Source organism: Heteronotia binoei, chromosome 1 (genome assembly GCF_032191835.1).
Source record: "Heteronotia binoei isolate CCM8104 ecotype False Entrance Well chromosome 1, APGP_CSIRO_Hbin_v1, whole genome shotgun sequence".
In the NCBI taxonomy this organism is placed as follows: domain Eukaryota; kingdom Metazoa; phylum Chordata; class Lepidosauria; order Squamata; family Gekkonidae; genus Heteronotia; species Heteronotia binoei.
This window is the reverse complement of record NC_083223.1, coordinates 120474186-120486963: the sequence shown is the minus strand read 5'-3', so window position 1 is coordinate 120486963 and position 12778 is coordinate 120474186. Positions and strand designations below refer to the sequence as shown.

At 43.3% G+C, this 12778-nt stretch overlaps 1 protein-coding gene across 5 annotated transcripts in view; it reads right to left on the bottom strand.

The window, feature by feature from the left end:
• Nucleotides 1–12526, bottom strand: part of MYB (MYB proto-oncogene, transcription factor) — a 55524-nt gene extending 42998 nt beyond the window's left edge. Inside the window, exons 1-4 of one of the 5 annotated variants that reach the window (XM_060239821.1) lie at nt 12222–12526; nt 6149–6266; nt 2379–2450; nt 1620–1712 (exon numbers count right to left, since the gene is read on the bottom strand). In XM_060239821.1, the coding sequence (XP_060095804.1) occupies nt 1620–1712; nt 2379–2450; nt 6149–6266; nt 12222–12244 (306 nt within the window). In that variant the 5' untranslated portion in view covers nt 12245–12526. The remainder of the gene's footprint in view (nt 1–1619; nt 1713–2378; nt 2451–6148; nt 6267–12221) is intronic. The other 4 variants (XM_060239848.1, XM_060239857.1, XM_060239840.1 and 1 more) reach the window with 4 other exon arrangements.
• Between the last annotated feature and the right edge of the window lie 252 nt (nt 12527–12778).

The following is a 12778-nucleotide window of genomic DNA, read 5'->3' as shown; positions in this document are numbered from 1 at the left end:
AGAAGCCTGACTGTAATCACACACTGTTTCTTCAGTAAAGATTAGAGATGTTACTGAGTTAAAGAAAATTTATTAAACTGTATCATTAAACTAAATGACAGATCAAATCTGCATAAATTTGTATACAGAACAGAATTTCTGAAAAGATGACAGTTTTTGTTAGTAGATGATGTACAACATTATGTAAGACACCATCTTAAAAGAGGCATTCCCTCTTGTGCAAGATCAGGAGGCTTAGATCCACTAGAGTCTGACAGCACATTTTTCTTCCCTTCTCCCTCTGCATTTAGGAGGGGCATCTTGTATTGCAATGGGAGGGAAAAGGCAAAAAAAGAAATTGTGCTCTACAGACCTATATTTTTCTATCTGCAGATATGCTTCAGTGGATCCAATCCACATTTTCAACAACTTTCATACTACTTTTAAGAAATGCCATTATTATGCTGCAAACAAAGAAGGATCAGAATAACTGCAAAACATTTGCATGGGAAAATGGTGACTGTGTTGGTTCCCTTTATAACAGCTGTTTCCTACATAGTTGTCCAATTGTTACTGGTGGAAAGTGCTGTCATATTGCAGCTGACTTACAGGCTGCTAACAGACTGGAACTTTAGGCTGACTCAGAGATGCCTCTGAAATTGACCCAAACAATCCCTCCACATGCAAACATCTGCCTCCCGTCCTTTTCCCGTGCTCACCCCGTCCTCCAGCCTCCGCAGTGCGACTGAAAAAGCTACCACTTTCAAAGTGGTAGCTAATTTTTGAGCCACACACCAGTTGCCTCCTTGGCATCTGGAAGCGAAAGGGCCAAGCCACCCCAAGTAGCATCCCGTTTTTAAAAAATTAAAACTGTTCAGTGCACACTAGCGCATGTGCGTACATATGCGCGCACATGTGTATGACTACTGAAAATGTATGGAGACAGGAACGGTGTGCAACAGCTGTCTGAACATGCCCATATCACCCCATGAACGGGATGGGGACGATTTGCTGGGGAGCGTGTGGAGGCTACAAGATGGCTCTTTTTGAGCCATCCCGATTTGGGACACTGCCCAACCGCCTCAAAATGCCTATCTGTTATCAGTCATTGTGATCCCACAGAGTTTTCAAGGCAAGAGAGTAACAGAGATGGTTTGCTATTGCCTGCCCCTGCACAGTGACCTTGGATCTACTTGGTGGTCTCCCATCCATGTACTAACCTGAGCTGACCTCGCTTAGCTTCTGAGATCTGACAAAATCAGGCTAGCCTGAGCCATTCCGGATGTGGCCCTATTGTTATTATCATATGAGAAATAAGAGGAGCTGAGAATGAAGCAATCCAGAATCAAGCAGGGTTATACCTTTCTCAATCCACTGACTTCAATGAATGTAGAAAGGTGTAACTCTGATTTTAGAATGGTACTCTTGGCCTCCTGGGCACCACACTATAGCGGACCTCATGTGGAGAGTTCACCTACAGTGCTGGATTCCAATAGCTACTGAAGGGTTTTGAAGATTATGTAATATGTGGAAATAAATCAAGAGACCCTAAATAAACACAGTTATTATTTCAATATATATAAATGTAGGCAAGAAAATTCCTGCCAATTAACCAGTACTCTTTTTTTTAAGTTACTTGCCCGTTGATCTTCTTCTTTCGTCCATGGGCCCTTGATAAGCTCTGGATTTAGTACCTTTTGCCATCGATGCTGGCACTGCACATCTGTCCGACTCTAACAGAATGACAACAACAAAAAGTCCTCTCAGTGCTACAGATAAATGGTAAAAACTGGAACTTTTACTTCTTTCTCAGTATTGTAGCTTTATACCTGTGATCTGTAAATTTGCTTGCTTGACAAGAACTCCTTTTGTTCATATCAAAATTAACAAGCAAAAATAATATGCAAAAGACTATTGATATAAGTAAAACTGTACAACTTTTTAACAACTAATAGCATTTTAATTTTTACTAACAATTACTAACCAGAACCTTGGTTATGTCATAAGAGATCAGTTACTAACAATAACAACATCCACCTGCAGCATTCCAGCAGTTACATTTTAAAAATTACTAACAAAACTGTGTATTTAATAAGTAACAGACCCTATAAAGCCAATTTCTGTTCTGTACTGAAGGTTTTTTTGTTTGTTTTACCAATATATACACTATATACTAACCATATGTTGTATTTAAAATCCCCCCAAAGGCTTTTAAACATTTTTCTTTCTCCATTTCACATGAGAAATACATTAAAACATAAGTGTACAAAGTAGAGTGTTCTGCAAGCCTCCCAAATTGCTATAATTGCATTGTCTCCATCTGTAATTATGAAACAACCTCTCCCCCTTTCGCCCAATGATAAATGTGTGGTTATAAACAGAAAATGAGGTCTACTTACAGGAAGGAAATTGGCAATAACTTTCCAATCTTCTGTGCCATTCTGCTCCACAAGTTGCTTTAGCTTCTCATCCTAAAAGCCATCAAGAAAAGGCTATATAAACTCCAGTCAATCGCTTATTTCAATTTAAAGATTTTTTTTAAAGTTCAATACTAGACTAAATGCCACTGCATCTCTGCCTTTGCAAAGGGAAGAACTCCAGTTTAATTGTGCTGCCTGTGTTGGAGACATCTTTCTTGGTTACAAGTATAATTTAAAATTATTCCACTGAAAGTAGTATGACTTTGCATTTTGAACAAGTAGCCTAAACTGAATCAGCACTGGAAGCTATGCAGTAAAAAAAAAACCTAGATCCCCAGAAAAATCTGACCTTTTAAAATGTTCAGCTTGTACTTTAATACACCTAGGCTGCAATCCTGTGCTTGCTTACTCAGAGCCTACCATCTACAGTTAATTAAGCCAGAGTTCGGACCAAAGATGTGAACTGCCACACTAGTAGATAAGTGTAGAAGATTGCATACAACAACCACTGAACATAACCTGTCTGTGTACTACTGATGCAGTAAATATTATCTATGTAATCCTACCTTTCCTCAAGAGTGCACAGCTTCCTACAAAGTGTATCTATTCTCACAATCACCGAGCGTAAGACAAGGCAGAACTATATGTTACAACAGCACAGACCTGCTACCCCAAATAGGCATACATACACACCTCACTTGGTGGTGTGTAGTAAAACTTAAAGGTGTTCTAACATCAAAACACTGACACCTCCCCTTCTTGTGTCATTAGCTGGAAGTGGGAGGGAAATACGGATTAATTTTGCTGCATTTTAAAATGCAGACACTTGCCCAATGCATTTTAAAATGCAGACACTTGCCCAAGGACTCCAGTGAGTTACGCAACAAAGCATGGAGTCACTCTAGTCCTTCCCCATCCTCTTACACTTCATCCACTATTCCACACTGGTGCTGTTACATCACAGAAAACCCCATCACATTTCACTGGAATAAACAGACATAAATGGGAAATCCATTAATATACACTGCGGGAATCATAAAAATAATAATAATTTTTAAAAACTGAGGATCCCCTGGAATTACAGCTCATCTCCAGACTACAGAAATCAGGTCCCTGGAGAAAATGGTTGCTTTGGAGAATGGACTCTATGGCATTGTACTCTACCGAGGTCTCTGTCCTTCCCAGGCACCACCCTAAATCTCCAGGAGTTTCCCAACTTGGAGATGGCAACCCAACCCCCCGTCCCCTGCTGGAAGCCACAGGGGACCTTGTAACCCTAAAAATGCATGTATTTTATAGTGGTTCCAGGCAGTTGCAATACTTGAAGTATCAAAAAGCCACTAGAATGTAGCATTTAATACCTCAGACTAGGGTGGGGGAGGGAGGGAAGGACTGGATGACTGTGAGGCAGTCACTGGGCCTAACTAAACAGTACACTGATCCAAGGTATGATCAAGCAGATGTGTGCTTAAGTTCCAGACATTGGGATGGAGGTCAACTTAAATTGTGAAAAACTCATGTTTCCCAAATGTGCAAACAGTGGCTTCCTGGGATTGTTTCAGGCTGGTAAAATATCACTGGTGGGGGGAGGATTTTACACCCCTTCTCATGTGCTGTGCTGTGATACCAGTCATAATCAGCCCTCATGTGTTCAGAATCTAAGTTTCAGCCAAACCTGCTTGATAGGATCTGAGAACAGACTTGAGAACCGTATACTGTGTAGTTAGACTTGCAGCCTCACAACAAAGCCTACCTCACAAGGTTGTTATGGGATGAACTGGAGAAGGGCAGAACACTGCACCCTATGCTCACTCCTCCTTCTCCTCTGCACTTGCACTTCCTCTGGATCTGTAGCTTTGCCTTCTGAAGCAGCCATTTTCTGGTTGGTGCCGCCTCTTGCGACAGCCATTTTGTGGTTATGCCCATCACACCGCATCAGAATTCCAAAGGTGCCCACAGGGTTGAAAAGGTTGGGGACCCCTATTCTAGATAGTCTGGCCTTCCACTAAACTCAGCAAGATTGAGGCCTGGTTTTACTATTACATTCCTCACACAAATGCTGTTAAAAAGTGATTGCCATAGTAACATCTTACAGCCACTCACATGCATTGGCAGAAGCATGGAGATGCTACATGAGTTGGACAAACATGTATAGTAAGGTTTTTTTCAAAATTATGGCAAGTGTATGAGACAGTTACTTAAGAACTGTTGCATTGATAACTTGACCTAATAACCCTTACCAAAAGTTTTGGAAGCAGAATACTGGATCCAGAAACTACTTAAGACTGCTGCAACAACATCCGAACCATCTACAGATGCTTCTGGGAAAAGACCTACTAATGTTGATATATCAGCACCAGAGAGTGATCTCTATCAAGTCAAAATAATATTATGAAAATAGAATGCACAAAAATGAAGACTGCTTAAACTACCACTCAGTTTCAGCTTTACAAAGCAAATTTCTTATTGTGCCCCTTTACGCAGAAAATGTCAGAGTGATAATGTGTTAAAAGTTACCACCACAGTACTCAACTGTTTATACTTAGCTTTCAAAAAGAAAAAAGGTACATATTTAATTTACATTTGGATGTTTCTTCAGTATATTAAGAACTGCTGTTCCAGAAATACAATTCAGTTGCTCAGCTTTGCTCGCCCAACTTACTTTGAACCATGGTCTCCTCATGCATTTGGATAAGGACTCATTCCCTACCAAATCAAATATCTTGATCTGAGACCCAGTGCCTGAATTAACGGTTCCCAACTCCTTAGCTGATCTGTATGTAATATAGCAGTGATACTCACTGTTAAAAGATTATTTGAAGCAAAGCAAACCCCCACATCACCCTCTTTGCAACACCTGGAGCCTGGTGACCTAGTCATAAGATCAGTAATTTGTGCTTTGCTGTCTGCCACTTTAAAACGCTTTACAGCCTTCATGGTTCATGTGGCAACCATTGAAGACAAATAATGCTGACTTTAATATTAATCGAATACAGTAGAAGATGATTTAATATTTTTTGTGCTTTATCACCTCATGGCCTGTCTCTGTGTAATACTGTAACTTAGCCATAAAGTAACACATAGATCTGAATAATATGTCCCACATTTTCAATGGCTTCAATAACTTTGGATCCGGTACATAAAGCCAATTTGAACATCCGTACTACACAGCAGGCCGGCTGTCTCAAACACACTTGAGATCTGGTTGTAAATCCAACCCGAGAACATACAATGGGAAAGCCAGCATGCCTCTCCTTTCCCCACAGGAACCAGCAGAGTGAATTTCATTCCATTGCCTTGTATCAGGAAAGAGAAAGATCTAGAGTAATGGAAACTACAATGTGGAGGAGGCATGGTCTTCATTCCAGACCCTCTGGCCCCAGGTCCAAGTGGTTGCAAGCATGACTCCTTCAACAGTAAATCTCCTACTTCTTTTTCCTATTGTGGTCATTCTCCACTGCTCTTGGACTCCAAGACTCTTGGAAATTGGGCTACACTGCTCCAATTTCCCCTGCGGTGACTAGGTCCTGTTTTTTGGAGATTTGGAAGCTGTGGGGGAAATTGGAGGGAGCTGCGAGTCAAAATGCGGCTGCACAACAACTAATGGGGAATCGATCACTTGCTCTGAGGAAAGCAGAAGTCCGGGGGTGAAGAAACTGTGAGGAACTGGTATTTCTCTCTTCTGATGGCAACAAATACCAGAATTTTGGTCTACATTTCTCTCTTTTTGAGGCACAGCTGCTATTTACCTCTTCCCGGGTCCACCTGGTTTTTCCTACATGACGTTTCCCACCCTTGGCCAAGAGACCATCATAGTCATGATCGTAAACCTCAATATCTTCATCCTCGTCATCACTACTGTAGATGCTGGAGAAATAAAACACAAAGCAAAATGGGATGAAACATGGGTTGTTTTTTTTAAATGAGAAAGTTTTCAGGATTATAGGAAAACACAAGAATCTTTGTGAAGGTTATGGGGGTAAACATTCAGAAACTTGCACTACAAGATTTTGTTCTACATTCTGTTCTAGTATTCTGAACTGGTTCTGCTGTTTTTGGTATCCACAGATACAAGCAAAAGGTTGGCAACCTTCTTATTATGGTGCATGTTTAGACCTGCTCAGACTGCTAGATCGGTGGCAAATTACACATTTGGCAGCCTTTCAACCAATGATGGTTTCAAATTAAAATACAATGTTTAGAACAATAAAGAGAACAGAGCCTGTGTCCTTTGCCCAAGTACATACTCAGAATCTCTAATCTGCGTCATATGATCTGAAGGTTTCATGCTTTCACAATGTTGATAAAGTAGTGTGGATATTCAACTTCCCTGATGAAAAATGACCTCACTGCTAAGAAAGATGAGCATTTAAAACGGGAAAATATTCAATAGTGACTGTATTATAAAATAACAGCTAAATCCTAATCAGAAACCCCAATGAATTCCATTGGACTTAAAGCTTCCCTTGTAGATGCACATACTTGGGACCAAAGCTGCAGTCCCAAACACGTTTATAAGGAAGTAACCCTCAGTGAAGTCACTGGGATTTACTTCTGAGTAAACAGAAGTACATCATGCAGCACCCCCCAATGAATTGAATAGGTCTGATTCTCAAACAAAAACAGACAGCACTGCATTGCATGAGCGGAAAGAATCATATATTCTAGAGCAATGGGACTCTCAAAACAAGGCCATCAAGTGATCAGTTTGTTTTGTCAATAAAGAATAGTATCAACAAACTCATAACTCATGGCCAGCTACAGCTGTAACTGAGAACACATCTACAATCTGAAACCTTCATAGTACCCAAGTGAATGATCACAATACTTCATTATAAACATTTTTTCCTATTTCTGGCCCGTTTGAAGTATTTCCAAGGGCTAATCAGTTAGTCAACAGCTTCTCCATACAGTGTTGAGTAGAAGCAATCCGGTTTTCATAAACAACACTTAACCTACCCAATAAAATTAAAGCGAAGTATTTTGCAACACGAGTTGCCTTGCTTCAATATTGTTGGGCAATGTTTTATTTCCAACTCCAAAACATAAACATGACTTTTGAAACCTCAACTCATAGATTGTATCTACAGTACAAAAGAAAATATGGATAGTTTGGGGCTAATTACAGTGATACATGAATTGGATGAAGTTCAAATATCATTTTAAATGCATTTTGATAAATAAGCTTAAGGCAATCCAGGCTAACACTGGAACAATTAAAGATATTCAAGGCTGAGAATCTCAAACCAGCTACACAGAAGGAGCATCACTGAGATCAATAGAATTACCCAGAAGTAATGCTTTATAGATTGATGCTTAATTGTTCTACTATGAGGCAGCAGACTGCCACAATGCAAACTTCCATCTGTTTCCAAATAAAGGTAATTTTTTAAAATGAATTTTTAGCTTTAAAACTTAAGGCTAGAGTCTATTCAACAGAAATCAGTATCTCTGAATAGCACATGAGTTGGTGCTAATGATGGAGAGGTGCTGATGATGGAGAGGCCACCCTAACTGAATGTCAAAACAAAGTCACCAGTTCCGCCCTTAATATCTACTATCACTAAACTATTCTGACATGTGTGAAGTAAGCCTGCTGTAAGGAGTACGTGGTTAATTAAATAGTTAAACATAGTAGCTAGAGTGGCCTCAAAAGTGAGGTTTCAACTTGAGTTACCTTAAATTTGATTCCAAGCTCTATAATGGAATTAGGAACAAAGCATATTTATTTTTAACACCCCAATTTTCTCCAGCTTACAACGTTCTCCCATCCTCCATTTTATTCTTACAATGACTTTGTGAGACAGGTTAGGCTGAGAGAGCACAACTGACCCAAGGTCATACAGTTAGCTTCCATGACAAAACGAGGATATGAACCTGGGTCTCCCAGATCCTGATCTGACATTCTAACCACTACACCATGCTGGCTCTCACTATCATAACCATGGGCACACTCACACAATGCAGACAATTTGAACTGCAGTGGTAGATCAAACAGCAGAATGCTTTCTCATGCTAAAAACAACATCCCTACGGTGTAGAAACAGCATGTTCGGGAGACAACTGGCCTAGAATCTTTCTCCCTTGTTCATGTGGTATAGCCTTGCAGAATGTATATTGGGAGGTAATCAAACATGCAATCCCCCACCCACAGCCCAAGTAGTATGGTTCAGCATCAGCATTATAGGGCTAATGCTGGTCATGTAGCTCCAGCTGCTAATGGAGCTACATGACCAATTGTGCTAGTTTTCAGCCACTTTACATACGTGGGTCCACCAAGCAAAAAACCTCCTTTGGGGAGGAATGGTGGCTCAGTGGTAGAGCATCTGCTTGGTAAGCAGAAGGTCCCAGGTTCAATCCCTGGCATCTCCAACTAAAAGGGTCCAGGCAAGTAGGCGTGAAAAACCTCGGCTTGAGAACCTGGAGAGTCGCTGCCAGTCTGAGTAGACAATACCGACTTTGATGGACTGAGGGTCTGATTCAGTATAAGGCAGCTTCATATGTTCATATATATGTTCATCTATATAATCACATGGTGAAAGAGCTACTGAAGTTACATTCTTGGGTATCGCCCTAGAACTCAATAGACACTCTTTACTACAGATGTATTGTTGGTTCGATAAGCCAATGGAATTTCAACAAGGATAAATTCCTAAGTTTGATATCAGCCCCAGAGATGTCTGTCTGGTCTTGACGAAAGCCAGGGTCTTTTCAGCCCTGGCCCCTACCTGGTGGAATGAGCTCCGGAGCCTTGGAGATCCGGGCCCTGCAGGATCTATTTAAATTCTGCAGGGCCTGTAAAACAGAGCTCTTTCAGCTGAGGCAGTGGACGTTACTTGTTATTGACCTTCCCCCTTTCATTCCAACCCAGCGCTGTAGGACATACTGGACTTGGACAATAGGCCATGCTTGTGAGGCAGCATTCGCCATTTTAGTCTCTACTGTTACTCTGTAATTTTAGATTTTATATATTTTAATTGTTTTTTAACTGTTAATTGTCTTTTATGATGTAACCCACCCTAAGCCTGTTCTATGGGAAGAGCAGGCTAAAAATAAAATTAAACAAATAAATAAATAAAAGTCCTACTTATATCTCTGCAAAGCAGGAGTCAAGTTTATCTCTGCAGTTAAGCACTAATGAAGCAATTCTATGCAAGTAGGAAGAAAATCCTACTGCAGTTACAGGTAAGCATGCATTTGACTATGGGCTGAGTCCCAATAAATCAATTTATTTTACTTAAGCACCATTGCTTTCCATGAGCTGGTGACAAGCAGCCTGATCCTATGCATGTTTAACCAGAAGTATGTCCCAACTGATTTCAAAAGAAGTAAAGCAGAGGAATTTATTCCCGGCTAAGTATGCTATAGCTACAGCCTAACATGTCTAGCTGACTTGGCACACTAAGTAAGAGTTGCTGCCATCCTTTTCATTCGTCCAAGATCTGCCTGATTCAAAGCTTCACACAGCGCATTACCAGCAAAGGTCAATCCAGTAATAGATCCCACCTTTCCTTCAAAATAGTCAGTTGTACCTCTGCAACCCACACTACAAACTATTGTTCAGTATGTCAGCTCTGAAATGACTCCAGGCTTAAGGAAGTGAAAGGGTTAACAGCGACCCCACCTGCACAGTTTTGTTTAAATGCTGTGCACTCACAAATGACACGCTTTCTGCCAAGGAAACCAACTTGTGCAACCAATTTAAACGAGAGAGGCTGGGGGCGGGGAGGAAGTGATTTGCTGCTGCCGCTCACTACTAACTACTACCACTACCGCCGCCACCACGATCACTGGTGATTGAAGAAAAACTGAGCAGCACATCAGTCACCCGGAGGGCAGGCGCACTTTCGTTGCTTCTGACTCACTTTGCCAAGCCCTCCGGTCAGGTGCTAGAAAAGGCACAAAGCAAACCCGTCATCTTTCCTCCTTCCCAGTTCACGTTCTCATGTTTCCCCAACGGGGAAGCTGTCGATTGTTCTGCAATCCCTCTCGGAACACTTCGCCTGGCATAGCCAGGAGATCTTACTTCCCGTTTTTTTCACTTGCACTATATAATACCGGATGTATTCTTATAAGCATAGTTATTACGTTTTTAAAAGTCCCTCTTCGTTTCTAATGCCGCGCCTTCGGGACTTACTGAACTATTCCCCCCAATTTCCCTTTAACTTTACAAACGCCAAGCGAAAATACCCCGCTGTTTCCCCGCACAGCACCGCCGACCTGCAGGAAGGAAGCAACTGCGAGGCCGCGAATCGTGTGGTGCTCGGGCGCTGCAAAAACGGGACAGCCCAGAGTGCATAATTAGTTCCGCGGAAATCTCTTCACTATTCACACACACACACACACAGAGCCTGGCGTGCTCACGCCGAACTGCTCTGTGCTCCGCTCCCCCCTCTCAATGATTCTCTTGCCTAATGAGGTCGAAAGCGAAGGGGAACTCTGTAGGGGATGAGACCCGAGGTTAGGACTTCGCTTTCCGTGCCAAGCCAAGCCCAGGCCAAGGGGGAAAGGGGTGGAGAAGAAACAGCAATCGGGTGAAAAGGAAGGAGGGGAATAATCGTTAGCGCTGCACCGCGAAAGAGAAAGGCAAGTTCTGGCCCCACGTGGACGAGCGACTGTCCCGAGATAATTAGAAAACAATCCCGCACTGTGCGAGAGTTTCTTCAGACCACGCGGCGCTGCTTTCCCCTTCCAACTTGCTGCACGCCGCTCGAGGGGACTGGGAAGGGAAAGGTGCAGCGGAGCGGGGAGCAGCAGTCTCAGTTACCCCCACCCGTCAATATCGCCCTATAACCACTCCGTTTCTTAGCTGGAACCCTCTGTCATGATGAGGACTCCACACACACACTCGCCCCGCAAGGTTTTCTGTTGGCAAAGATGTCCCAAAGAAACAGGAAATCTGGCAACATTTCCAAGAAAGATCGGTCGCAGGCTTTGCAAGCGACTGACAGTTCTTGACAAGCACCCCTTCCCCTCTCCCTTCTACTGCACCTCTGCGCCTAAAGTCGTCCCACTCCGTTCTGCAAAAGATTGCAGAGTTCCAACGTGCGGAGAGAGCCATTCACAACAGAGCATGGCTAGCCTGTTATATTTTCAACGAGGCGGGGGAGAGATCCCAGAGCTGTGGGGTTTGGGGGGTCCGAAAGAAAACTCTCGGCAATTGCAAGAGGCAAGCGGAATCGCCTTCCACGCCGCCTGTCACCCGATTGATAATTGCACGTTTACCAAGAATGAATGAACGAATGAATGAAAATGGGGATCAAGTACCTGCAGTAGCCCTTGAACAATTCCGACATTTTCCCCCTTTAGTGCATATCATAAACCATTCGCTCGCCTCCCTCCAGCCCCGACCGATCGCGGCGCACCAAAGTTCACCGCGACTGCAGCGGATCCCTTTGCAAACTGAGAACGGGCCTTAACTCTTTAATTATTTCGGCCTGCAGAGCGTGCGAGACTCCCCTTCCTTTCTGGACAACTTGAGCGGAACGTTGCAAAAATCCTGTCCTTCCAAATGCATAAGACTTCGGGAGGTCGGAGAGGAACTGTGGCTAGAAGGGGAGAAAAGAGCTGCTAAGCCTCCTCTGATTCAGTCTTGCATTTTATTTAAATGCACCATTTTCATGCACGCTCTGACAGGTGTGCAAAGGACCTGGCAGATCAGTCATTCTTAAACTTCCACAACATACCCGATTCTAGTTCGTTAATTTCCAGAATAATTCTACAGCTACGAAACAGACAAGACACAAACACATATAAACAAAAAAAATGCATTCATGTTGCAAAGAGGGGTTGGGTTTGGGATCATTATTATTATTTTTTTACCTGTGCCTAGGTCTCCTGGCCATCCTTGCATTAGTCACTGGGGGAAAGGCGAAAAGTGGGTGGGCGGGTGGGGGAGGAGAGGGCTTTATGCCGCTGGAAGAGGCGCCTGGCGTTTCTTGCCTCTTAAGAAGAGCTCCTCCGCCGTAAAGTTCTCAGGAGGAGAGGGGAGGAGGAAACAGGTTGAGATGAAAGAGTAAACTCTGTAAACAGAGATGCCATCAAACAAAGGGCTTTTTGGACACTCCCCCTCCCGCCAAATCTGGCGCCCCTGCAGTGCGCAGGCGCTTCTCCAGCCTCTGCAGCTGCTGGCCGTGGGTCTGCTGGCATTGAGGAGCGCCTTGCAGCCCATTCTGCACTTGCCCTCGGTGTGTGGCTCTGAGCGCGCGCGGCTGAGGCGGCTGCAGGGAGCTGGGGTGGGTGGGGGCGGGGAGGGAGGGAGGGAGCGGGCAGGCGGGAGAGGCGCCTTTCGCTGCACAATCCCCGCTCAGCGGAGACGTGTCCTGTTCGCACACCACCACTCCCGCGGCGGTCAGAAGAGCGCGGGCTGACTCGGGTGC